The 25,644-nt window shown below is 37.4% G+C and overlaps 1 protein-coding gene across 5 annotated transcripts in view; it reads left to right on the top strand.

The window, feature by feature from the left end:
- Positions 1-25,644, top strand: part of LOC117296790 (protein quaking-like) — a 65,642-nt gene that overhangs the window by 23,231 nt on the left and 16,767 nt on the right. For all 5 annotated transcript variants that reach the window (XM_033779845.1, XM_033779843.1, XM_033779844.1 and 2 more), the window contains exons 3-5: positions 10,753-10,869; positions 12,012-12,155; positions 24,063-24,186. In XM_033779845.1, coding sequence (XP_033635736.1) covers positions 10,753-10,869; positions 12,012-12,155; positions 24,063-24,186 — 385 coding nt within the window. The remainder of the gene's footprint in view (positions 1-10,752; positions 10,870-12,011; positions 12,156-24,062; positions 24,187-25,644) is intronic.

Below are 25,644 nucleotides of genomic sequence, written 5' to 3'. Positions count from 1 at the left end.
AGGCTATCCAAACTGTCTGCGCGATTTCAGCTGCATTTAAATCCCCTGAAAGCAAAATATTTAACCCACTTTACAAGGAAGACCTACAAGAAAATTTAAAAAAGAAGAAGAATAAATTCTGAAGTGTTCCTGATGTAGAGATACTTACTTGATAATAGTGTAATGCACGTGTAAAGGTTGTTGAGTTATATTTTGAATCCCGGAGGTACCATCTAATGTACACGTATCCTTACTCCTTACATCCCGCTCCAATCTCATTTGGCAATGATGTCTACCTTGGGAACAAAAAAAAATGTTTTCAAATGCACTTTAGGTCTTCGCTTAAATTAAGTGTGTGCTTTTGCTTACCAACACCTCACTTACTTTCTCTGTCATTGCTCATATAAATTGCCATGTATTTGACCATGTGTCGCCCTAAATGCGTCTTTGCGTTAAATGGCAATGGAGATAGACTCTGCAGTATATAGCTCCCGTGGGAATAGTTTGGCCACATGTGAGGGTTCTGAAATGATCGGATCAGCGAGCTTGTGTTAAACCTCGTCTAAGTATGAATTTTAATAATTTGCTAGGGTTAAAAAAGCTTTGAATATTTAAAGCATTTAAGCACAACTTCTGCATACAGAACAAACTGGCACAGTTGTTGTTGCCTCCTACCCCATGATTAGCCTTGGCAATGAGATGGGCTGTATCTGAGTTTATTGAACCTTATAATCCAAAAAGTTAATTGGCATAAACAAATTACATTTTAAATATAATCTTCTGTTCGATTATGATGGATTAAGAGTATGCACACAATTGGTGAATTCCGTATGAAATCCAAAGGCCACTGTTTTCCCCCTATTTTATTTAATTTGTTTATTTAAGAAAATATGAATTTGAATTGCAACATTAGATGGGGACCTGTGTTTACTTATGCTTTGGGTTGTTTAAAGTCATAATGTAGAACATTTTGCTGAGATTTGTAATGCCACCTTAGCAGATCTGCCCTTTAGCCAGTAGATCTTACTTGGAGGCAGCCATTGTTTTTTACTCCCCTTTGAATAGATTAACACCAAATTGAGGCTGAAAGAAAAGAATAGTCTGGTCCCATTTTGTGTAGTGTCAACCTTGAGAACAAGATCAATAGTTTCTTTCGCCTAAACTGAAAAATAAGATGACTGCAGACTGTTCCAGTGTGTGTTTAGAAAAGACAATATTTTAGCATGTATTTAAATATCTTATAGAATTATTCAGAAGGGTGTTCAACTCCCTTTTCCTTGTAAGTGGTGCTTCAAGTGAAAGTTGCGCTGCATCTGAGCACTGTGTTGTATGGAAAATGTAAATGATGGGGTAAAAAGCTGGTTGTTTTGAAACCAAGATGATTCTGTAGCATGGTGGAGATCAGCTTTGATCAATAATTTAAGACATTCAAGTGTGTGAAACCGGGAGGCTGAATTGGCCTCGCTTCCTTCCTGGAGGAAAGGTGTCAGGGCAGGAAAGACTGAAGCATGTGTCTACGACTCCAATAGCACGCTGTTAGCACAAAAAAGCTTAGCTAATAACATTAAAGGGGTGGTACCATCCAGTTTGCACCAATGCACAAGGGAAATGAGGCCTGATACACAAAATCAAACGGCCAACTTAAAATGCTTTAATTAAACATACACTGTATTTCAATTCAGCTAAGGGAGTGTGTCAACTTCCTTTTTCTTTTTTGAAGTATGGAATTAAACAGAAGCCACAGAGGTCATGGCCTCCAAGACCCTGGTCTTGGCCTTGGTGCCCTTTCATGAGCTTCCCATGGGCTTTAAGATTTTGCAAAGGACCTTTGCAGAATGAAAATAGCTGTGCCATCTCAAGATTAAATTCCATACATGTATGAAGTCATTTGATCTGTAGAAACTGGTGAATGAATAAAATCATTATGTTCATGTAAACATGTGCAATCTTATTGAATAAAATTAAACAAAAACACAATTACTTACAAGAAAGATACCCGTAGAAATATCCCCTTCAAATTGCCAAGAAATGAATGAGATTGCCAGGAAGTTAAACTGAGAAACCTTGGAGCGGATAGCAGCATCTCTTATCCCTGTGAGATGTTATCCATTTATCAGCCACTGATTGTCAACTCTGTCTTTATTGCTTGAGTTCCTTTCAGTTCCTGTGAGTACAATGAACTTGACCTTGGCTCATTGTTTGTTTAATAAACTGCAGTCAAATGCCATCTATGAACTTTAAATATGACATAATTGATGTCGCCCTGGCTAGAGGACTGTGAGAAGATCTCTCTTTGATCATTCGTTATCAAACAGTCTTTACAGACAGTCAAGCACTTGGGGAGCTAGCTTCTAAGGAAGACTAAATTGGTTGCATTTTGACACGAAGCTGATGCGATTGTCAATATCATGGTAACTCAAAACCCCCTCAGCCAGTCTCTGATGACGTTAGTTTACCTGTTATATTCCAAGTGTGACTTTGCAAACAAGATACCGAATCCAGGAAACTTGAAGGGGGAAAAAAGAGGGATTTGAGAAAAAGAAGACTTATTGTTGTAGAACAGGTACAATTTGGTCCTCGGATTTTAGCAGTATGAATCAAGTTATGAAACTTATCATAAGTTAGCATACAAAGGTTCCTCTCAGTGGAGTGGGTAATTGTGCAGAGAGGTAATCACGAATCCACAAAATGGCTCAAGATGAATTGTAGTAATTTGCTTTATTAACATTCATCTTGAGGCCAAAATACCAAGTTGCAAGGATTTTACATTGACTGTCTAGGTTATTTCATTAATTTGGTTTTTTTTTAAAAGAAGGAAGATAAAAAAATACAATCTAAGGTAGAAATTTGTAAAGAAAAATGTCTCCAGATGATTAAGTAGCAGTCCCACCTTTATTGTAAGGATTCGGATGGGAACACGGCGAGGGTAATTACTAACCTTGTACGTGATCAAGAAAGGAATACTTCAGTATGTGGTTGTCAAATAACTTGAATCAGTGTAATATCATAATGTAAAATTAAACCTTCAAAGGGAAGCTACACCTTTGGTTATTGTCAAAGACCATTCTTCTCACTTGGTGTATCCCAACATATGCTTAAAATACCAAGCCTGTGAAAATTTGGGCTCAATCGGTCATCGAAGTTGCGAGAAATGATGAAACAAAAAACACCCTTGTTAGAAAAATGTGTGTGCTTTCAGATAGGAATAAAAGACTTCTAGCTAGAAGTCTTTTATTATTTTAGTGAGAAAATACCTCTTTCTCAAAAACTACGTTACCCTAGAGGGATTCGTTTTCCACAATGTTTTATATTATCAACTGCTCTCCAATGCTCTTTACCAAGTCAGTTTTTAAGTTTAAATTTGTTTTGAGTAATTACCAAACGTGTACCTGCCCTTTAAAAGCATTTTATACATACAGACATGCACATCAAGCATATAGGCCTAGTACATGAGACTGACTTTGAAACTTGTGCTGTCAACATCAAGTTACAACTGTTCCATTACTTGATGTTATATTGCCAGTACCAAAGGGTCATGTACATGCTCTATGTATTGTTAATCCAGATGTTATTTCATATTCAGAGTTCAGAATTCACACCACAGACTCCAGGAATGAAAAATAAATTGAAAAAGCATATGGATAAAGTAGCATGGGCAGCTTGTCATTTGGCTTTGTGAAATGAAACTATTATTAAATTAAAGGGCAAAGTCTTTTGTTGAACAAACTGTTCCTGTAAGTCCTTTCTCTATGATTATACCCATACTGATCGATTAGCTTAGAATTGTTGTAGATCGTGCTTGATCAGATGTAGAATGTGCATGATTACATTAATGTATAATAAGGGCAATGGGGATAAATAAAATACAGCATAATTATGTAAGCAGGTCTCTGGTTACAGTCACATTCATACACATTTTAACTTTGTCGGGTTTGCTGTTTCCAGCCTGTAAAAGCACAGTGCTGATGTTTAAAGGGACCAGACTATGTGTGTGATTTCCCCATTTACTTGTAAGTGAAACCATGTGATGTATACTATATATACAGGAGCGTCAAGCAAAGCATACCAGTGCGTCTCTTCCGTAACTCCTAGCATTTCAAGAGATCCCAAGTCTCTGTTTTGATCGTAACGCTAACTGGACTGTCAAGCAGAGAGCTTAATCAGCTTAACTGTATCAGCTCACAAGCCATGCCTGTATATAAAACAATCTGACAGTTTGCAATATGATGAACTATGGGCTCCATTGACTGCCCTGAATAAATTATGTCATTTAATTCAAGATACAGTTCTGTCACATCAATATCTATAAAATATAAAACTGTGGGGCACTGTGGTTAAATCTGACTTAAATTAAAATATTATTACATTTTACTTTACATACCAGAGTTTACTGTCAACACATTGAATGAAATATGTCGTTGACATTGTGAAGATTACAGTTATGATTAAATGCACAAGAATCACCACAAGATGAAGGCCAAAGGAACCTGTATATCTAATTTGGGTTTTAATTAGCATTCAAGTATGACTGTATTCACCATGCCTTACAACCGTTGACATGTTTCATGATAGCATAGAACCAGCCATCATGCAAGTGTTTTGTGGATTACAATATGTTAGTTTGATTGGGTCACAGCAGATATGAAGTCCATTTTGTCTAAGTCATTCACAAATACCTGAAAGGGGAATGAAGAAGATGGTGCACCAAACTTATTCCCCATGGTTTAACCTACTTCACGAAAGAACTGTATCTTCTGATAATGTGATTTGACAGTTAATAAAGAATTGTTCCTTCTCAACAAACTGGGCAAGGTGACAATGGTCCTTCTTAAAAAACTTAGGGGGGGATTGAAATGCTCCCTTTCAAGAAACCGGGCGAGAATGATCCTTCTTAAGAAACCGGGTAGAATGGTTACTTCTTAATGAAACTGGGTGCGAATGATCCTTCTTAAGAAAACTGGGGAGAATTGTTGCTTCTCAAGAAACTGGGCAAGAATGGTCCTTCTTAAGAAACTGGGCAAGAATAATCTTTCTTAGAAAACTGAGTGAGACAGTTCGTTTACCAACAAGGCCCAATTGTGACCACAGATTGGTCAACTCTCTTTCTAAATAAAATACATTATAATACAGTGGGTTTTGTAGGCACCCCCTGCTGAAATCCTCCAAACGAATTACATTCCATGCCCATTCCTTACATTCCAATAAAGGGGGCTAAAGCAATGCCATATGGACAGCTGCCTACTGTGATAGTCAAAAGAAAGCTAAAGACTTGTGACCTATAGAAATTATAGAAATATATCTGTTCAGTGATGACAGACCAGGAGATAATTATTTGATTTGAATGCAGGCCACTACAGATTTAGTGGCATTTCAAAAATATTTTGACATTTCCCACGAAAGCTGTTACGTGACTCAAAGAGTTATAGTTAGTGAACCTTCGTTGCCAAGGGAAAAATTCTTGTCTTTATTTGTAGAACAAATAATTACATACAAAAAGTTGTCAGGAGTTTTGTTGAAACTATCTATACAACTTGATGTTTATTTCCAAGCCTTAGATGTCACAATTTTAAAAGTATAGATAAGCTTTCAAGTGTTGTTTTCTTCAGTAGGCCCTACTACTTTTGCAATTTAAGAACAAAAAATATGTTGTCCTCTAGTATAATCGGTTCAATTTGTAGTGCTTTTAGTTGGTTAGGCCTTAAGCGCTTATTAGGCCTAAATCATGGGTTGACAACGTTCAGACAATGCTCGAACAGTTCACTCTAAAACTTTACTCTTAGTCTTAAACTCTAGAAATTCCGACTTAAAAGATGGCATCACTGTACCTTTAGCGGTTCCAACCAATATCTATTTATCTGAAGCGACACACAGGTTTCCTTATAGATACAAGAACATAATAGATGTTCACTTTTTGACTTCAAAGATTCTGACTTGTTTACGCTATACTGCTCAATGGGGCATACTCAGCAAGTGCCCTTAAAAGCATCCATTGAGATAGAAGAATTGTAAAGCTCTGATTCAGTAAATTATTGTCATAATCAGGGCTGTGATTTCATCTGGTGCCAAAGTCTTTTCACTCTGGAGAAAGTGATTATGTAACGCGACCCCCAAGGGGTTGCAGGAGATGTATATTCAGCTAGGGTTTGAAACCTGTTTAGAAAAGTCACCTGTCCTTTAGATGTTTTCTTAGCTATTGTAAAGATTGTGCATTGATTGGGTTCCTCAAGGTTTCATCCAGGACCCAGTTGTTGGCCTTGTTGGCCATTGGTTAATTGTCTTGATTCAGCTGTACATTCCAGACACTAGCATCAAAACTCTTTCATGGAATATTTTTGAGGAAAAACAACCCACTTACTTTGGCAGGGGGTTGTCGGAATGGGCGGGGTGGGGTTGCTCTCAGTCCAGTCAGCTTGCCCCTCCTCCTTTATTACCAACAATAGTTCAAATACTTAGGATTATTATTAAAACCTTAACTTTAGTTTGTGTACTACAAAAAGCTTGCACCAGAGAAGAGAAAGTGATAACGATTTTAATCTGTATGTAACCAAGCACACTGAATGTATAGTAAGTAGCAAAACCATTCCCAGTGGGAAATGTGTCCTTCTGAAATACTGTTGAAGTTGATGAAAATTGTAACGTTTGAAGATCTCCATTACAGTTGTTTATTTTGATTGCCTCATGAATTTGAAATAGGCAAAAGTATGGAATTTCACAACAACCTGACACAACATCCTTGAGTTTTTGGTGTGTTCATAACAAAGGAATCACCTAATATGATGACATTTTCCACAGGTTGATTGGATACCTCCATGATTGGATGATGTGTTTTAGGGAAATGAGGGGGGACAGAAATTAATTTACTCTTTCAAATCAAATCAAATCAAAACACAACATAGACGTTTAACAAAAGAAGCATGACTTGTTTTCCACCAGGCTAGTGACACAACATTCAGGAACATGCACTCTTAGAGTTAACTCCCTTAACCCTATGACAACAATGTTGAATGACACATTTCCCAGACCTTAAGGTGTTATAACACACAATAAAATAATTGCTAATTATAATCCTTACACAGCATGGTTCAATTCAAATTGTCTCTGGCACTGTTTGTACTACTCACAGTCCCAGTAAATCACTCTTTAAAGGGTTTAGGTATGCCATGGGCAATTTTGACATCATTATTATGCAGTTAACTTCATCAAGGGATTTCAGGAATACCAGGAAATTATGTGTAAACATGCTTTAAATGGTGTATTGTTGTTAAACATTGTTAAACAAACTACTTTGTTTGATTTGCGATGTACAACATACATAGGCCTATATTTTCAGTTTAAATGGTTCGAGAAACATTTCTGTTGACTGTTTTTCTCTTTATTTGATTAAGTGCTATTTGGCTGATCTGCATTTCATACCAGACTGTCAAAATACACAGGAATAACAATTTATTTATTGGATCCTTTTTCTCAAGAGTGTGCCAATTTTCATAAATTCTTCTGAGTCTGCCAGCATCATCATAAACTTGTCCCCTCTAGCTATGGAACTCCAATTCAGTCCACAGCTTTTCTTGTAACATGTTTCCTCCTTCTAGGTCAGATTAATAAGTGGGTGTTGCCTCCATACCTTTGACCCTCGGAGGTCAAAGGTCAGACTGCACTTGCCTGCAGGGTTCTATTGCCTGAAGTTACCTTGAAGAAATTGCTTTCACAGCTACAGGATCTCATGGTTTGGGCTTTGGTATTGATTTGATTTGCTGCTCAAGAAAAATAGCTGGTGTTACTTTTTCGCTCTTTATTGGCAATCAATTCCATAATGAAGTTAACCTTTTACACCAAAATGAATAAGTTGATTTTTTCCTGGTTAAGTTTGGTTTAATATAATCAGAGACCAAAGGTTTGGGCCACATTGGTTAACTTGCTTTATGTAACAAATAATACCATTGTCCAATAGTTAGATATCCTAAAATTTGATTTGCAAATTTTGGTCAATAAATAAATTGAATACTAACACTTGAACCAATCTATTCGATGTGTAAAGCTAGAAAGGAAAATTCAGTAAAACCATTTTCTCTAGACTTGATTTAACCAATTTAATTTACCTACACAGACCAAAGTGAAAGAAGAGCCACCTCTGTATTCAAAGTCTCAAAGAGTTATTTTGAAAATAAACACATTCTCTATAGGATTTATGGTTTTTTTCTCATGAAAATCTAAAAGTTCCTCAATCCTATTTTAATTAATCGTGATGAAATTTACTTAAAGGCCCTTGGCAGTAGATCATTTTCCAAAAGTTCCGTAACTTTGGCAGACTGTTTCCACGGGCATCGGGGACAGTACACACCATCTCTCACCATTTTTACAAAATATTTTAAATACTTCCTTATATTAATGCCACTCTAGTTTTGCTCTTTCTATTGTACAGTCCTTTCATAGATGGAAGATGCACTGTATATTTCCCTGTATTCCAGGAGTTTGTGTGTGATAACAAATTTGTTTTAAAGGAAACTTGATGGCTGATGCCTAGCTAAAAAATAACGCTATATGCATAGTAAGAATACTGCCTTGGGTTAGTATAGGATTAATGGGCCGTGCATATAGGTCATTATCGCTCTCGGTGTTATGGATTGACCAATCAGACGAAAGGATTCAAGATAACTTGAAAGTAGTTGTTTTAAGGGCATTGATAAATCTTTACTTTTTAAAAGCAGGCAACCGTAAACATTCTTTCTGGTATTGATTTGTTCAATATCCAGATCTTTTTGGGTTATTATTTGTGTGCATATATGGAGAGTTTGATGACATTGACAATAGTATATTATGATATCATGCAGAACTGGTTGTCGGAAACTGAACTTGATTTAGTCAAGTAGAATCTCAATTTCAATAGATCCAAACATTCCTCAAATATTTAACCCATACACAACCATTTTTCTGCCCTGGCTGGCTGCCATATCAGTTCCATTTTATGATAACCTTAGAGGAACCCTTTAATCAACTTTCTGTTTTCTGTCAACAGCGTAGAAATTTCTGGAGTTTTTGTGGGCTTTTTATTGATAACCAGTGATCCTGAAAGTGCATTCATGGGTTGGGTGAAATTTAGATATATTGAATGAGTGCATACTGCATATCACCCGACTGTATGAACTATTCACTTAATAGTGGACAAAAAATATTCAATTTGGAGCTGCCGTTTAATTTATAAGTTCGCATTGATTGTTTGACAATACTAAAAACACCCCTCGGCACCAATAGTTGATAGTAAATTATAACCAGGAAAAATGTATAAAGTATATTATGTTAGTGATTGCTGATCTATTTTGTTTTTTCCCTACCTATGACATTTAACATTGCCAATTTCTCATCTTAACCTGTAGTTGTCATCATGCGAAGCCCTTGATTAAAACTGAGCCAATACAAAGCTTATTTCACAAAATTACTGGGCACAGACCAATCTGTAAATCTGAAATGTTGGCTGTCGAACAGCGTTTTCAACCTTGTTTACTTGGCTTGTCACTTAATTGTCAAATCTTGTCTGCTTTCTATGCTCTGTTAGTTTAGAAAACTTTGCAGGAAATAGTTTAACAATTGCAGACAATGCCAAGATTTGGTTGTTTATGCTTTTATTTTTGCATTGTAATGAAGCTTGAGTTTAGTGAGTTTACAACAACTATCCCTCAGTTTTTTGTAAAGATGCTCCTCGCAAAAATTTGATTCAAATATTGACTGGTTAGAAAACAGATATTTGATTTAGGTTCTACGCTTGCATGGAACAGTGTTTGCCTAAAAAGTGAAGAAGAAAAAAATCCAAGTCTGAAAAACCTTTGGCATGGTTTGGTATACATGACTTCAATTAGGGAAATTTACCCATTTTATTTGGCTGTTAATCAACGAAGCCGGATGAGGCCACATGTCTTTTTAGCCTTAATATAAACATCATGTCTTGTCCAGGGTATGATGTGAATGTACAGTAGATCCTGCCGTCATAGAATGTGTCAAGTATTGCATATTTCATCAAACTTAATTTTAGTTATTCCAACCAAGTCCTTTGCCATTAAATAGCGCTTAGTCTTAATGCGTTGCGATAATTTGAAAAATGGAGCTGTGCTGACTGCTTAGCATCCTCAGGTGTGAGGACTGATTATTCCTGTCCATATCCAATTGCTAGGTGTCTGGACAAATTACTTGGCTGCTGTCACAGTGGCTTGATATTTCTATCTGTCTTTTTTCTCAACAACTGTCGTTTAAAAAGTAACTATCTTCCCTTAAGAAGTGTACCTCCTTATTGGAAATTGCCTGTGACATGTACAAGGTTGATTGCAATGGGGTTGTGTTTTTATAATGAAATTTTTATTACAGTATCAGAAGGTGTTGAAAGCTTAGGGTGCCCAGGTGTACTGTACTCCAAAAGGAGGAACTAATGTTTAACCAGTCTTTTCTAATATCAGCTGGCCATTTGTAAATATATTTATGATTTAAATTTTTACATTTTTATCCGACAAAGCCTTAGAAGAAGTTGTGAGTTTTGATCGCTTAATTATCAAGGTTCATTATAGGTATGATTGCCAGTGTGTGTATTTATAATTTACCCATATAAATATTTCATATTGCATTTCATATTCTGAATGCAGAACCCAACCAACCTTGCAACGTTCCATATGGGACCCATTATTGGGCTGAAGTCATACCATGCAAGTGATTACATCTTTGATAACCGTGTGTGATATTTCTCAGCTGAATGTTAATTTTTTGCATTTTTCTTCTTTTGTGTATTTGCAGTTCAACTTTGTTGGCAGAATACTTGGTCCCCGAGGCATGTATGCCAAGCAGTTAGAGAAAGAGACAGGATGCAAGATCATGGTCCGAGGAAAGGGCTCAATAAGAGATAAGAAGAAGGTACATTGATATAGTTAAACCTCTTTAATATAATTATCAAATTTATTGAGTCTCGGAGTAGGCGTGGCATCGAGGGCTTGCATCTTCTAAGTGTTGGTCTTGCATCTCCTAAGTGTTGGTCTTGATGTCCTGTCATATGTTACAGAGATTCAGACTTTTTTAGGAAAAGTCTTAGACTGCGCCAAGGATGTAAGAAAATGAACGATTTTAAAAAGAGATGAATCTTACCTTACATCAACTGCAATAATTTTGAGTGCTTTTCAATTTTTCTTCTTTTTAAAGCAAGGAGTGATCCCTTTTGAAATCGGTTTTCATACAGATGTAAAACCTCTCAATTCTCTACAAGACTAAGAAATATTAAAGATGTTTCCTTCCTTTAAAAAGAAATCAATCACTCCATTGGCTTTGTTTAACATGTGTTTATTTGTGTACGTCATATTTTATAAACACACATTTCTGTAGGCTTTTGAGCCACCAATGCAAAGCCAACGTCATCATTGGTTCAGACCCGTATCTTCTGGCCATCTTGAGTTACATTCATTATCGAAACACTCCACGGACAAGCCCATCAATAACGACCCCACCAGCTGGTTGTAGGAGTGTGGGAAATTAGGCTGTTATTATTTCATGCAGAGAACCTTGCAAATAAAAAAAAATAACAGCACTGGAACTTGGGAATACTAAAACCAAGAGAAATATGTTATGCCATCCTGGAGGGCTGTAATTCCATATAGCCAGGTTTCCAGGTCGCTGTGGTGTTAGCCAACTTTCAAAAACATATTTTGTTGTTTCATGCTCGGTTAGTTTTACTCACAAGGGAGGAATGTATATGAAGTTGAAAGTTAACCATCAAACCTAGATCTGAGCAGAGAGTTTATTGTTAAAGCGGTTCAAGCTAAATTAATGTGTTCAACCCTATATATGAAAGACCTGAAAATATTTACCAAAATCAGCCACGCCTAAATGAGGATGTAGTGGGTATTCATTGTTGGACGAACTGTTCTGCTTGGCTGTTATAATCGTCTTTTAATTCTAGTCGGCCACACAAGAAGCGAGGTAAAAACAAGGCATACTTTTTGTTCAGGTTACCGGAGCAACAACACACTCTTGATGCTTATCTTCTTATACAAATTGGTTTTCAGGAAGAACAAAACAAAGGCAAGCCCAACTGGGAGCATCTTGAAGATGATCTCCATGTGCTGGTCACTGTGGATGATACACAAAACAGGGCAGCCATGAAGATGGAGAGAGCCGTCTCACAAATCAAGAAGTTACTAGTACCCACGGTGAGTAATGACCCCCCTCCCCTTCTTCACGGATTTAAAGATATTAAAGCACTCTTCATTGATAGAGAAGTCTTCACACCGCATCATGAAGGATTACATCCCTCAATATTTTGATTGTAAACAACTCCTTTAATCTACTTTGACATTTTGCTGTCAAGATTTCTGCAGCTGTCTCTATGATCCATTGTAAATCAATAGGAGGTCATGAACAGAGATTCAGGGTTGTACAAGCTGTTGAACTTCCATGGCTTTCAATCTGCTCAGTATAAATATAAAGCATTTTCCATTTCAAAGTGTAGGCATAGCATACCCCTTTATTTGTAGAAAACTTGTGAAGTTAAGTGCAAATGTGGGAGATGCAATTTTGTGTAAGTCTTATTAATGGGTCTTCAAGTGTGAAATTCTCCTGTAGCGGAAAACTGAACATTAGCAGAAGGCTTTAAAAATTGCCTTGAGAAATGATTTTATGTATTCTCAATGCTAGTATTATATGGTGCATTGTTTGAATAAAAAAGTGTTGTCTTAACCAGCTCCTATTGAGTGCATACTAGGGTAATGATTTCCAGTCATTGTCAGATCCCAATGGGATTGTTGTCCCTGGCAGATCTTAGAAGGCCGTGGACGGCAAACAAAAACAACTTATTTGTGAACAGAAAATGGTTTTTGGAATGCCTGCAAATACAAATCAGTCCGCTAATCTGTAATTTATGTGTCAGCAATGTTTACGCAGAAACCAGTCCTTGATTTATGAGGAAATAAAAGAGTTTGCTTCAGATCTGTTTACATTCATCCTAACTTGTAACTGGACAGCAATATTTGTCTTTGAACTTTTTTAGGAATGAATGATAATAAGAGGAGCTAATATATCAGGATGTTTTTAGCATTATCTTACAACAACCTAAGCTATTTAGTTTCTTTGGTTCTATAAACAGTGTGTCAGTGTTTGCTTATAATTCAGTTTCATCATTAGGCCTTCACGTCTTTGGTTTTGGGAACTGCAGACTGTCTGGTTGTCATGATTTATACGAAACTAAACATCAGTAGCTTCTAAAGGTTTTCACAGTTTCTTTCTCAGCAGATTTGCTGTTGTTCATAATTTTTGTCTAGATTTTGTGTGCCATAGAAATCGTAAAAAACACTACAAATATTCATGTTTCTGGTGGTTTCCTCTGTTTTTTTAAATGTTTTTATTATCAAGTTGGATGTCTATTTTGGGGGAAATAGTTGAATTTATGGAAGACAGTTGTTTGGTGATTTAAACAACCTGATATCAGCTCTCTTTTAATTTGAAAAACTTCACTTACTGATTGCTAATATTCGTTGTATGACTTGAGTGAATATTAACAAAGCATGGTGCTTCTCCATGTTATGGTCTGGTTCCCTCATTAGGTGATTATATGAACCATTGCCTTGACCCTATCTCAAATAGGGGGCACTGCCAAGCCAGGGGCTGCAAAACTTCAGTTTAAAATCAAAACTTTCAGGGCACATGAACCAGGTGTAAGGATCTGTTTAGATACCAACCTCAGCATTTGAAATGCACCCCATAGATAACAGCATATTGTTCATAGAATGTGCAGCTCAAATGGCCTTAAACACTACAGGTCTTTTCTAATCACTCAGTTCCAGGCTTTCCTCCCTGACAGGAAGAGGGTTCTTGTTGTAACCCATAATGGTGCTTCCTTCCTCGTGGATGAATCGAGGATCCAGGAAATATAAGGCAATACCAGGTTACATGTATTATGTACAATCATGGACCTAGCCCATAGTGGTGTGCTACACAATGTATATGCCATGCTTTTTTGACCTTAAAACGCTGCATGCATTCAGGTGACATCACAAAGTTTGATAGAAAGAGAGGAAAAAAAAAATTGATTTCATTATTTGAGTATAAGAAAATTGTGTGTGGGCATATTGCTATCAGCAAAATGACAAAACCCAGACGTTGGTTTTGGCTTGGCCTGTTACCTTCAACCCTTTTATTCTATTCACCCCAAAGCAATTCTCAACCACAAGTGTTATATACAGGCTACATGTACTTAACATTCCACAATAGTCCTGAAGTACATGTACATGACAAAAATGTGAATTCACTCTCAGTTTGGGTGTAACTTTACTAGTCCTTTTGGTTAGCAGCAAATCATGAATAAGCCAGCGCAAGACATACTCATAGGGGAAAACTTTACACCTGGTGTATTGATGACCACCATCGACTGGAAAAAAGCCTCAATAAATATCATAGAAAAATAAATACATCTAAGCGTGTGCCAGCATTCCAGGAATCAACTACCACATGGTATGTCAGGCAAATATTTGCAGGTTTAAACCAGCAAAAATAACCAAGTTAACCAGATCCTTCTCTTTAAATGAATTTCCTGAATGGAATCCCAAATGTTAAAAACAGTTTTGATTCAGTACCCCTATCAATATTCAATGATGAAACAAGCAACCTAATTGTAACATCACCATTCCTCATCAGAGGGTGATTAATTTTGTTTTTCTGCCTGTTTTTGTGGTCAAGTATCTCATTTGGATGCAGCAGTAGGATTATGTCTTAATGGGTATTCAAACTGTAAAGGAATCCAGACATAGTTGTTGACTCTCTGCCAATTGCTTTGCTTTGATTCCCCTAAAAAGCACCCAACTCTAGACCCTCTGGCCCCCCATATTGATAAGATTTCCTTTGCCTGGGATTAGTAATGGTTGGTTATCTAAATGATAATAGGTCTCTGGCTGTAATGGAATTAGGATTCTGTATAAACCAGAATCTTCTGAACTAGTAGCAGGCAACCTCTAAGGTACTTAGGTGTGTCAAGACTTCTTACATCAATGCGGACCAGGTTTTGTTTCCCTTTTCTTTGATTTTTTTTTCTTTCTTTGGTGAAAAGCCCAAGTAAAAGTAGTAATGAGTTTTCAGGCGATGGAGGGGGGAATTTTTAGTTACCATTTGCCAATTGGTCTATTAAATACAAGACAAGAATAGACGTCTGACTAAATGAGAGCAGCAATTATTTACCATAGTGTCTGTCTGAGTGTCTCAAGTCATTGGTACAACATCAGTAAGGCTGTGTGCTCAATTGATATGCAGGAAACACCTGAACTGAAATGGGTCTATAAATACACAAATTGGCTTGATGAAAATAATTGGCAGTTAAATTATCAGAATGTTCTAGAAAGCTCCAGAAGTCGATACTTTAAAAGGTACAAATCATGTACAAATGTAATAAAAACCCATACTGCTTGAGCTTCTTTATTTGACCTGTAAGTGACAATTATGCACCCCCAGTCCACACGTTGGTCCAGGTGGGATTTGAACCCAGGTCACAGATGGTAGGAAAGGAATGTACCTCTACCCCAAACCTGACCACCTAAGGAACAATAAACATAACCAAATTTCAATTTTCCAATCTCCCTTGACCAGAACCACCTCAAGGGCGGTGAAATTTAGCTGGAAAGCATCGGAAGGAATGCCACGAAGTGTGTCATTTTACTTGGCAACTTTGATGTTTATGGTTCATAGTTGATGTCTATGGGCGTGTAGTGTACTCTGCAGGATGAAGATTTTTGTTAAAAGTACCTTGTAGGGAATCTTTTTAAACAAACACATCCAATGGGCAGGTGCTTTGGTGTAATTTTCTTGTCGAGACATAGCAAAAAACACTTTCCATTCACATAATTGTCTGCCCAAAAAGGTGTCTTCCCAGGGGTTATGGCGCTCTCTCTGAAATAAAACAGGACACTGTGCAGTTCACTAAGGCTACACAGGAAGAAGAATCAAATTGTCTTGTGAAGTTTAAATGTTCTTGGGTTCTTGTTAGAGAAGACAAAGGGCCACAGTTCTGATTATAATATCTTACAATATTCATCATTAATTTCAACTCCGGTGCTGCACCAGTCTTAAGTTGCAAAGCGCAGCATGTGGTCCCAAGATCATATGTCATCTTTTGTTTACCACAAATCATACTGGAACATGACACATTGGTACAACGGCCAGGGATTTCTAATAAAATGACTGGATGCCTTTTAACTTGTTAGGTCCCTTGTGGGTTGACAGTTTTTAAATCAACGTTTTGTTTCCGTTGTTGATTTTTATTGAGACTCTTACTTTTTATTATTATTGGAGAACTGGCCACAAAAATTTCAACAAAATTTGGTTGTTTGGGCAGAGGCTTCACTTCTTTCAGTGGATTATCAGAGTCCCTAGTACAAATCAACCCACCCGTTTCACAAATGGTTTTGTGTGACTTATTGACCGAGGATTATTGGCAACAAGAATAGCTATGCAAGTTGTTTTGGTGCTGGTGATGCAGGAGGAATTAATGAACAGTCTGTAAAGCAGACCCTACTCCACAGCTAACCAAATTCATACATTATCCCTGATGATACCCTGTGAAGTAAAGTAGAAGCCTCATTGCATCTGGGGAATTTGTTGTGTATAGAACCCATCAAATAAAGGATTAGAAACTTGGTGTTTTTTTTACCCCGATGTTGTTGGTGTGGGGAAGGGGGTTGGAGTGTTCATCATTATCTACAAGTCTGTAGCATAATGATAACTTGTGCGTGTGTAATTAGACATGTCTCTTTTTTTTCCAAAGACTAATGCACCTCAAACCTTCAGAAGGACTTTTGCACAAAAGTAAGGCCATTTTTGAATTAGCGGCTGTGCTGGATTGCCAAGTGATGAAGCAATGATGAAGAAATGACTACCAGCGACGACCACAGTTGGACATTCCCAAGATGTCATGAACAGAAAGCACCCACAAATCAGTTTCCGGCATAGGCTTGATTTCACAAAATGCTAAAATCTTTCTTAAGATTGTATCAATTACCTAGCAATGTGTGATCTCCTAAAAAACAAGTCACTAAGGAAGTATCAACCACCTATATTTGAGGTGAATCTTAGTACTTTCACCTCCAGGGTACTTTGTAGAATCAAACCCTGGAAATGCATAGTTTCAATTACCTTTGCCCTGGTACTTGCCTTGGTGCCCAACATATTTCCATATAAACAAATCTGGTTCTTAATATAGCTAGAATTAGGAATGCTTTCTCTGGACTGGTATCCTTGATTTGTGGTGAAGTAAATTACACGCCTCCTGCATTTAAGAAGTTTTGGGTATGGATGGGGAGGTGATACCTCACTGTTTGAATCAATTTATTCCTTTTAAGATAGTGTGTTTGTCATGTTGAATAAAACAGAACTCTTGGGGGTATAGACATTACCTAGGAGGGTAAAGAAACATTACTGAGGCTGAGATTCTCTCTTGTCTACAGACTTAAGATCCTTATCCAAACCATCTACTTGTTCGATTTCACTCCATTCAAATAGCATGGAGTCTCAATACAGTCATGCTGTCTGCAATCCTTTGTCAGCCTCCTACTTTTAAGACGTCTTGGTTTCCCTTTTAACTAAAATTGAAAGACGGTGGGTAATCCAGCAACCACAAGAGCCTTTGAAGACTTCATCAATAACAAATGGTGCCTGCACTGCTTTGCAGATTCAGTAGTCATTCAGGCAAGACAGAAACACCCTCAGGCAAGAGATTAATGCTCCTCGCCAGTTATTATTTAACCTACAAATTGTCTTCCATGATCGTTCCTGCCTAACAAAAAAGTCCAGCACTGGTGTTTTTACTTCAAGGGGGCATTGGTCAGAAGGTGACAATTGGATGGCCTTTTTTGTCAGGAAAGCTGCGGCCAGAATAACATCCAAAGGGGAGAATGCACTGTTGGAATGTGGCTATTACCCATCAAGGCTGTGATGACAATGCTCTCTCACTTTGGACACATGGTGTGTCAGCAACAAATGACAGCCATTAGTTTCAAGGAATTCAAGGGGTGTTTTTCCCCCCTGTATTTTCTAAGCTGTATGGGGAGAGATGGTGCATAATGTCAGTTAGGCATTTGTTTGCTTGTTTTGTTGAAATTATATACTTGTGATGTGGAAACCCTCCTCACTATAAACCTTTGGTTTAGCTGATCTTTTGCACAACGACCACAATATTATTAATTACTTATCATTTGTGGTTCTGGAAATCCATGACATCTGACCTCCCCCCTTGTGGAATTTCATATTCAGCAACTGTCTTTTGTTGGCAAGTGCTTGTTAATTTGAGACCTTGCATTTTATGGGGCCACAATTCATAACCTCTCTTGCAAGAGTGTTGCTCCATAAATCGTTCCTTCCAGCTAAATGTCCTCCAGTTCAAACTTATCTTAAAGGCACTGGACTGGACACATTTAGTTATTGTCAAAGACCAATAACACTCACTTTGTGTATCACAACAATATGCATAAAATAACAATAGTGGAAATCTGGGCTTATTTGATATTTGAATGAAGGAAAAAACACCCTTGTTGCACAATGTGTCTGTGCTTTAAGCCTAACAAAGTACGCAGTTTTGAGAAATAACCAAAGGTATACCCTGCCTTTATTACAATCAGTAATCCAACTCAAGCAGGGTAACAACCACAGCAAGGGACAAACCAATGCATTTTTGGCTTGTAGGTTTGTAAACCATTGCTCAATTGATGGACATGGAGCATTTAAACAAATGTGCCTAGGTTGCATCCAAAATAAATAATCCAAAACTGGAGCTTTGACCAAGGCACCTGTTTTTAGCTCAAGGGCTAAGAAAATGAAATCCTCAGATTTTATCATGTATAAAAATGTCAACAACTTCCAGGGCAGGCATTCTATTTGCAGTTAAACCTAAAGCACTTGTAGTAACACTGTCAACGGGTAGTTTATCTAGCAAATAAGTTAAGGCAACAATTTATTAGTTAGCTTTCTTTTCAAGGATAAGATTAAGAATGGTCTCTTAAGTTTTGCCCTGAGGGGGAACTTTTATCTAAATGTGATAAGTAATTCATTTTGAAGCCCCTTGTTAGTGTAATAAAAAAGTAATTGAGAATTGTTTTATAGCTATTTCTGCTTGTTACAAACTGCTTACCAACTAAAATAATCGCTAAGTCAAAGACTCTGTTGTAGGGTCAAAACAGTCCAGCCTGTATTTATTTGCATTGTATTTACTTTGACAATTTTCGTCCAATCACAACATGAACTACTGCTTGTTTGGATGCTCTGGTCGATTATGATATTGCTGACTGCCAAGTTCTGCAAACCTAAATAATCTAATCTCCTCAAATAATTTGTAGGAAATCAAAGATCGCAGAAGCTACAGGATGGGATGATGACAACAATATTTGTACCTTCCCTTTTAACATAGAGATGTGTGAGTCCTCCCCCCCCCCATCTCTCTGGGGGTCTCTTGCCACATTTGACCTGGATGCTGTGCTTGGTATGTGGATTCACATACTTTGCTGCTAGCTCTGGCATCCATTGCTTAGACACTCAAGCATGTTACTGTTTTTTCTTTTGATGAATTTCACACAGCCGTGTGTAATACTTTAGCTGACATTTACGCTGTGTCGAAAATACCAGCATACTTCAAACAACAGGCATTACCTTTAGGAAAAACAAAACATAGGAAAAGTTTGCAGTTGGATTTAGGACTAGTTAGGAGGCAAATCGAGTTGTGATTTTGTTTTTAAGTTTTATGTAAGACCATGGAGGTAGAAGACTAAGTGTATTGTGGTCTTTGATTGATTTTTGTTATGGATTTAAGCTGAACTCACCAATTACTGCTTTTGTTTAAAATGCATTGCTAGAGGTTATTATACCAAACTGTGCTGACCTTTGTTTAGCCACTCATAAACATCTTGAATTTGAAACCACACATTACCTATTTTTGCGATAAATTTATTTGTTACAGAACTCCTTAATTGTGTACATATTTGTATGCCTCAGTTTATCATTTCAATTATACGGATTGAAGAGCATGCACTTTCTTTATACATTCCCTCCATGATGACACCGTGAATAAGTTGTGACTATCGCATGACCGATGCAGTACATGGCTCTTGATTATAATAAAGTAATGATGGTTTGGCATTTACAAACAGTCTATGTCTATGGTCTTCCTTATGAATGTAATGTGATATCCCTATTAATGATGAGCTTAACAGTCTGTAACATACACTCACACACAACTCTCGCACATCAATCTTTATGATGTCTCTCCAGTCACTAACTACAAAAACAAATACATTTTTATCATCACAGTCAACTCAAAGCCCACTTAATTAGCCAGTAGTGTGCAAGTGTCATTGCGCCGTAAACATCCAAATTATAAATGCTCATTATTATTATGTGTCTCCAAACTAGTTTCATAAAGGCCTTTTTGTAGTTGGTTGCCTTGGCATCTAGGCCTTCCTAAATCATTTGCACATTTGCAACCATTAACACATTTTGTCCTGGTTTGCGGTGGTTTGTGAACAATGTTTCTGGGGAAGACACAGTAACATGAACCATGTGTGTCCATGGAGAAGACCAGGAAATGTTAACCAGAAGATGTGCAGACATGCCAATCATTTTATCATGACTTCTCTGTGTTTGCGTATTGTTTCAAAGGCTTTCAGGTCTGAGCAGACACTTGTGCTGAGTGCATGTGCAGCTTTATGCTGAACAAAGTTATATTCTCCCTCCATTGTGATGAAGTTTTACCTAGGTCGGTTTTGATGAGAAGACTCCATTATTGATAGGATCATGTCCTATTTTTCTAACCTCCTGAGTCAGCAGAAGATTTAAATCTCAGTGGAGACTTGGGGGTTGTAATTCAAGATGTCAGCATTGGCTGGAGATCAGTTGAGAATTGACCCACACTGCTGTCCCTCCCAGCACTCCCTAAACCCCCCTGCTAAGGGGTCTATGTCCAGCAGGGGCCAACAAGAACATCACTAATCCAATTCCAAAGCCAGGCTGCTAAGGCATTAAAGGAAACGGTCAGAAAATAACATAGGGCCAGGGCTTACAGATTTACGAAAATTTACACTTGAACAGTATAGATATGTACACGTGAAGATTTGTTCCTGTTTGCTTACAGATTAGTCTTGTTCCAGTGTTGCTGATGGAGATTTGTAAATTAGTTAGAAGTAATTGATTTGGGTAATACAAATTGATAGGATATGCAGTGGATTGCCTGGAAGGCCATAGTCTCTGTTGCCCTTATTTTTGCCTTAGTGCCCATTGGAAAGTTCCAGTAGTTTTTAACCCTTGGCAAAGATAGCATTCCAGGTCTAAGATTGATCCTTTAATTTCTGGTCCTCAATGTATAATATTGACCAAGGACAACTACAACCCCAAATGTCTGACAAAATCTAACACTGTTAACATTCCATTGCAAAATGTCAACAAGCTGTTGCCATTAGGGTGGCTGCTATATATGCACTGGGTGGATTGTTGATAGACATGGCATGCTCATGGGCTGGCTGTGGCAAGGCAGTCACTGGTAGCTGGAGTCCTGCTATATATTACAATTTATATAGTTATTAAGGTCAGTCTACTTAAGAAAAATCTCATTCAACTTATTTTTAAATAGTTTTACAAATTATGCCAGTTAATATCAATTGTATACAATTATTGTATACAATGTATTATTTGTTACACTACATACTTTGATACTGCAAGTTAATCAACAGAGGGCGCTTTGTGTAGTATTTGATAAGTTTACACGTATCTAGTTACTTATAAATTCATGTTGCTCTTTAGGGAGTCACACTTTTTAAATGTTGATGAAATACCTGTAATTGCATCAAGTGTTTTTTTTTTATTACTTTGTTTCACTCAATTTACTGAAATTGGTTTATTATTTCAAAGACAAAGGCCTTGATGTAGGCCTATCGGGGAAAAAAACCATTAAAACAAAAATCAAATATGATAGGCCTACAATATGAAATGCAAAATTGTGATAAAGTGATTTTCAAAATCTCCAGAAAAAAAATTTGGGGATTCCCAAATATGTATTTTGATTCCTTTTTTTCTTGAAGGAAATCGGCTGCAGGTTCATGCACATTTTGTCACTGGAGCAGACCTTAAGCCTGTTTTGAAGAAGTCTCTATTTGTTAGAGGAAATTGAAGCTTAAAGGTTTAAACTAAACTCCCCAGTAAATTGTATTTTGTTTCGTACAGAATGATGTAGTTTTCCCTGATGGCCTGTGTACAGCCTGTGAAATGTACCTTGCCTAAAACAGAAAGTAGGGATCATCCATTGCCGAAGGTTTATACGTAAATCAAATTTAGAAGTTGAATAAATACACTAATGGCTGTCATAAAATAAATAATCAAAATAAATGACTACACAATTTGCCCTTGCTGAAAATTCATCAGGTTTTACCGCGCAAGTACGAAATTAAAAAAGTGTTCACCACCTTTAATACAAAATAAAAAAGCATTTGACTTACATGTGTAATGCATTTATTGGCAAGAAACTTCATGTTGGATTGGATTCCCAAATCTTTTGATCTATCGGGCAGATATTTGTTTCTAAGTTAAAGCTCCATTCAGGGATCTGACTGATGTAGTTGTTTGAGCATGATTTACCTTCCTTCTGCAGTATGCCAAAGTGGATTTGTGCTCCTGTAGGATGCCGGGTGGGCAAAGTAGGTTGAGAAATATAGCGATCTAGTGGATTGTGAAGAGAAAATTAGGTTTTGGGAATGAATTATGTATTGGTTTGTTTTAGAGTTGCTTGCTCTATTTCAACTGTACTTTTTTTTAGGTCATGACTTGTATTGACAGATGCAATAATGGCTACCACGCAGTATTTAACCACCATTCATCCAAATATGATAGAAACGTAGTGATATCATTGCATGTAGTAAAAGACTGTAGTATAGTTTTATCAAACAGTCTTCAGATCCTTTACAGTGCAGAATTTAGCTGCCATTGTTACTAAAACAAATTTATAGAAATGCTTTTGTTTTAAAGTTAATAAATAAAGCACGTGCCGTTCTTGCATCGTTGAAAGATTTATTTGATGTAAACGAAAGATCCTTAATCCCATGTATTTGTTTGTACCTCAATGGCCTTGCAAGTTCATTCTAATATGTGGCTTTGTGCCAGTGGCAATATAGTCTTTGGAAGAAGTCATGCTCAGACCATGCACAGAGCTACTTAGTCCTGCACAATCAATGAAAATATCTTTAAGAAAGTAACAAAACTGTCCCATTTGTTTTCATTGAGGATTGATGCAAAACAAGAACAAATGTGTATCAAAACAGCTCTTTTTGAACTCCATTAAGTGATCACGGTGCACAGCAGTTACTACTTCCCTGGTATTTAGCATTCAAGACATGATGCTAGGCTAAGTACTGAATATTGACTATATTCAAGTGTTCATGTTACCAGTGAAGGGTCAACTACAGGTACATACTTGAGAAACCTTTTGACTTGATGAGTGCATGGCGACTCTTTGGTTCAAGCTGGTAGAAATGACCAGGTTTGGTTTACATGGTAAACTTTAACATGATGAGTTGAAAGTGAGTTGGAATTAGCTGATAAAGTTGTCTACTGGTTGCTTTTGGTTTGTAGAGAAATAAACCTGAATACTTTGTCTGTTATAGTACAGCTCTTATCCCAAACCTAATGGATGAGAAGCCACAAAAGCAGACATACAGTTAACCCCTGATCATATTTTTATGTTGAGTTTCTACTCCCATTTTATAGAAATCTTAACTGTGCAGGTAATGGCACCAGATTCAAACTTTGGTGTTTCTGAACAGCAGAGTGTGGGTTCAAGCCCAATTGTGACACCTGTGTCCTTTAAAGCATGGAGGTGTTTAAAGTAAGACTCTTACACTGTAGTCATATGGTTCGCCCGGTGTTCCTGGTTTGAATGGCAGCATATTACTCCACAGAACCGTGTAAACCATTACAGGAAAATATTGTATGTTAAGGCGCCTTGAGCGTCGCTGAGTGACTGTATGCATACTATATAAGAAGCCACTATTACTTTTATTATTGTTATTAATATATGAGTGGTTTGTATTTGTTGTTGTTTATCACAGGCTGATGGTGAGGATGAGTTGAAGAAAAGACAATTGATGGAACTCGCTATGATGAATGGAACCTTCAGGGACAGCAACTTGAACTTAAAACCACACCAAACCAGCAACCCCAACACACCTCTAAGTAAGTATAAACCTCTCTTATAAGAGACCCCTTGCATATGACGTCAACTGGGGTCAAAAAGCGCCTCACTGTGGTCAAGGGAGGCAGATGATTGGATGATAGCTGTTCTTTCTGCGTAGAAACGTGTCTGTGAGCTCATCGTCTGTGTAGCATTTCGCTTTATTCTAGGGGTCTATTACTGGTGAGAGTTTGTCTGAAGCCTCCACCTAATGCATAGTATGATGCTTATGGAAACCTGGCAGCTAAGCCCCTTTCACACAAGCGCTGCAAACGCGGGTCCCTGGTTAAGGGCGCCAGCCGTCTGTCACCTTTACCGCGTGCGATTTTTTTAGCGAGCATTCACACGACACGCACACACACACATGTAAACATACGTCCCTCGTTTGGGTAGGCCTACTGCATGGACAAAAGTCTACAAGCAAGAGGCTTGAGTTAAAACAAAAACCTTACAGTTAAAAGGAATAAAATAAATCAATTTCATTGAAATCAGTTAAGTCACATAAAATGTAGAATATTTTAAAAACATTTGCGATAACGTAACTCTCATCCCGTCGGCCGGCGGGAAGGGGGTTACGTTTTCGAAGCTAAAAAAAGAAAAACACAAAATTCCACGATTCAAATAGCTTTTTGGACGTTAAAAATACTACATTGTTGAATGGAAATGCTTTTTAGATATGAAATTATTGATGAGACATACCAAATAATGAATTAAAACATCGAAAAGCTTAGCCAAATGACGTATTCTGCTTGCGATTGAACGATGTTTTTGCTTCAAGGTTTGAGCTTGTCTTGAAATGCAGCGATCCAGCAACGTCGAGTCATGATCGAGTCGAAGAAAAACACAAAATTCCATGATTCAAATAGATTTTTGGACGTTAAAAACGCTACATTGTTGAATGAAAATGTTTTTTAGATATGAAATTATTGATGAGACATAACAAATGGTGAATTAAAACATCGAAAAGCTTTGCCAAATGACGTATTCTGCTTCCGTTTGAACAATGTTTTTGCTTCAAGGTTTGGGCTGGTCTAGCATCCGGCCACAAAACCCACCAGCCAAACGGATCGTAGTCCAGCGTTGAGCAGATATACATGTACATGTATGTACATGTACATATGCATGCTATAGTTCGCCCATTTCTTCCTCCATAGTTCTTCACGTGTCAACGCAGCGGTCCCTCATTACGATCGCAGGCATTCGGTTCAGACGATGGCTCCCCGTGATTATAACATCGATGCGATTTTTTGGAGGAGGTCTCGATCTGTGTTATGAACAACATGGGACCCAGGTAATTTCGTAACATACATAGCATTCACACGACGTGGATTTGCGATTTCATAACATCGATGTTATGAAATCGCACGGGACCCTCGTTTGCAGCGCTCGTGTGAATGGGCCTCTAGAGCTAAGACACAAGGATCCTAAATAGTCAGGATTTGAGACCACTACGGTTCACA

Source organism: Asterias rubens, chromosome 11, assembly GCF_902459465.1.
Source record: "Asterias rubens chromosome 11, eAstRub1.3, whole genome shotgun sequence".
NCBI classification, from domain to species: domain Eukaryota; kingdom Metazoa; phylum Echinodermata; class Asteroidea; order Forcipulatida; family Asteriidae; genus Asterias; species Asterias rubens.
This window is presented reverse-complemented; position numbering and strand designations above follow the sequence as displayed.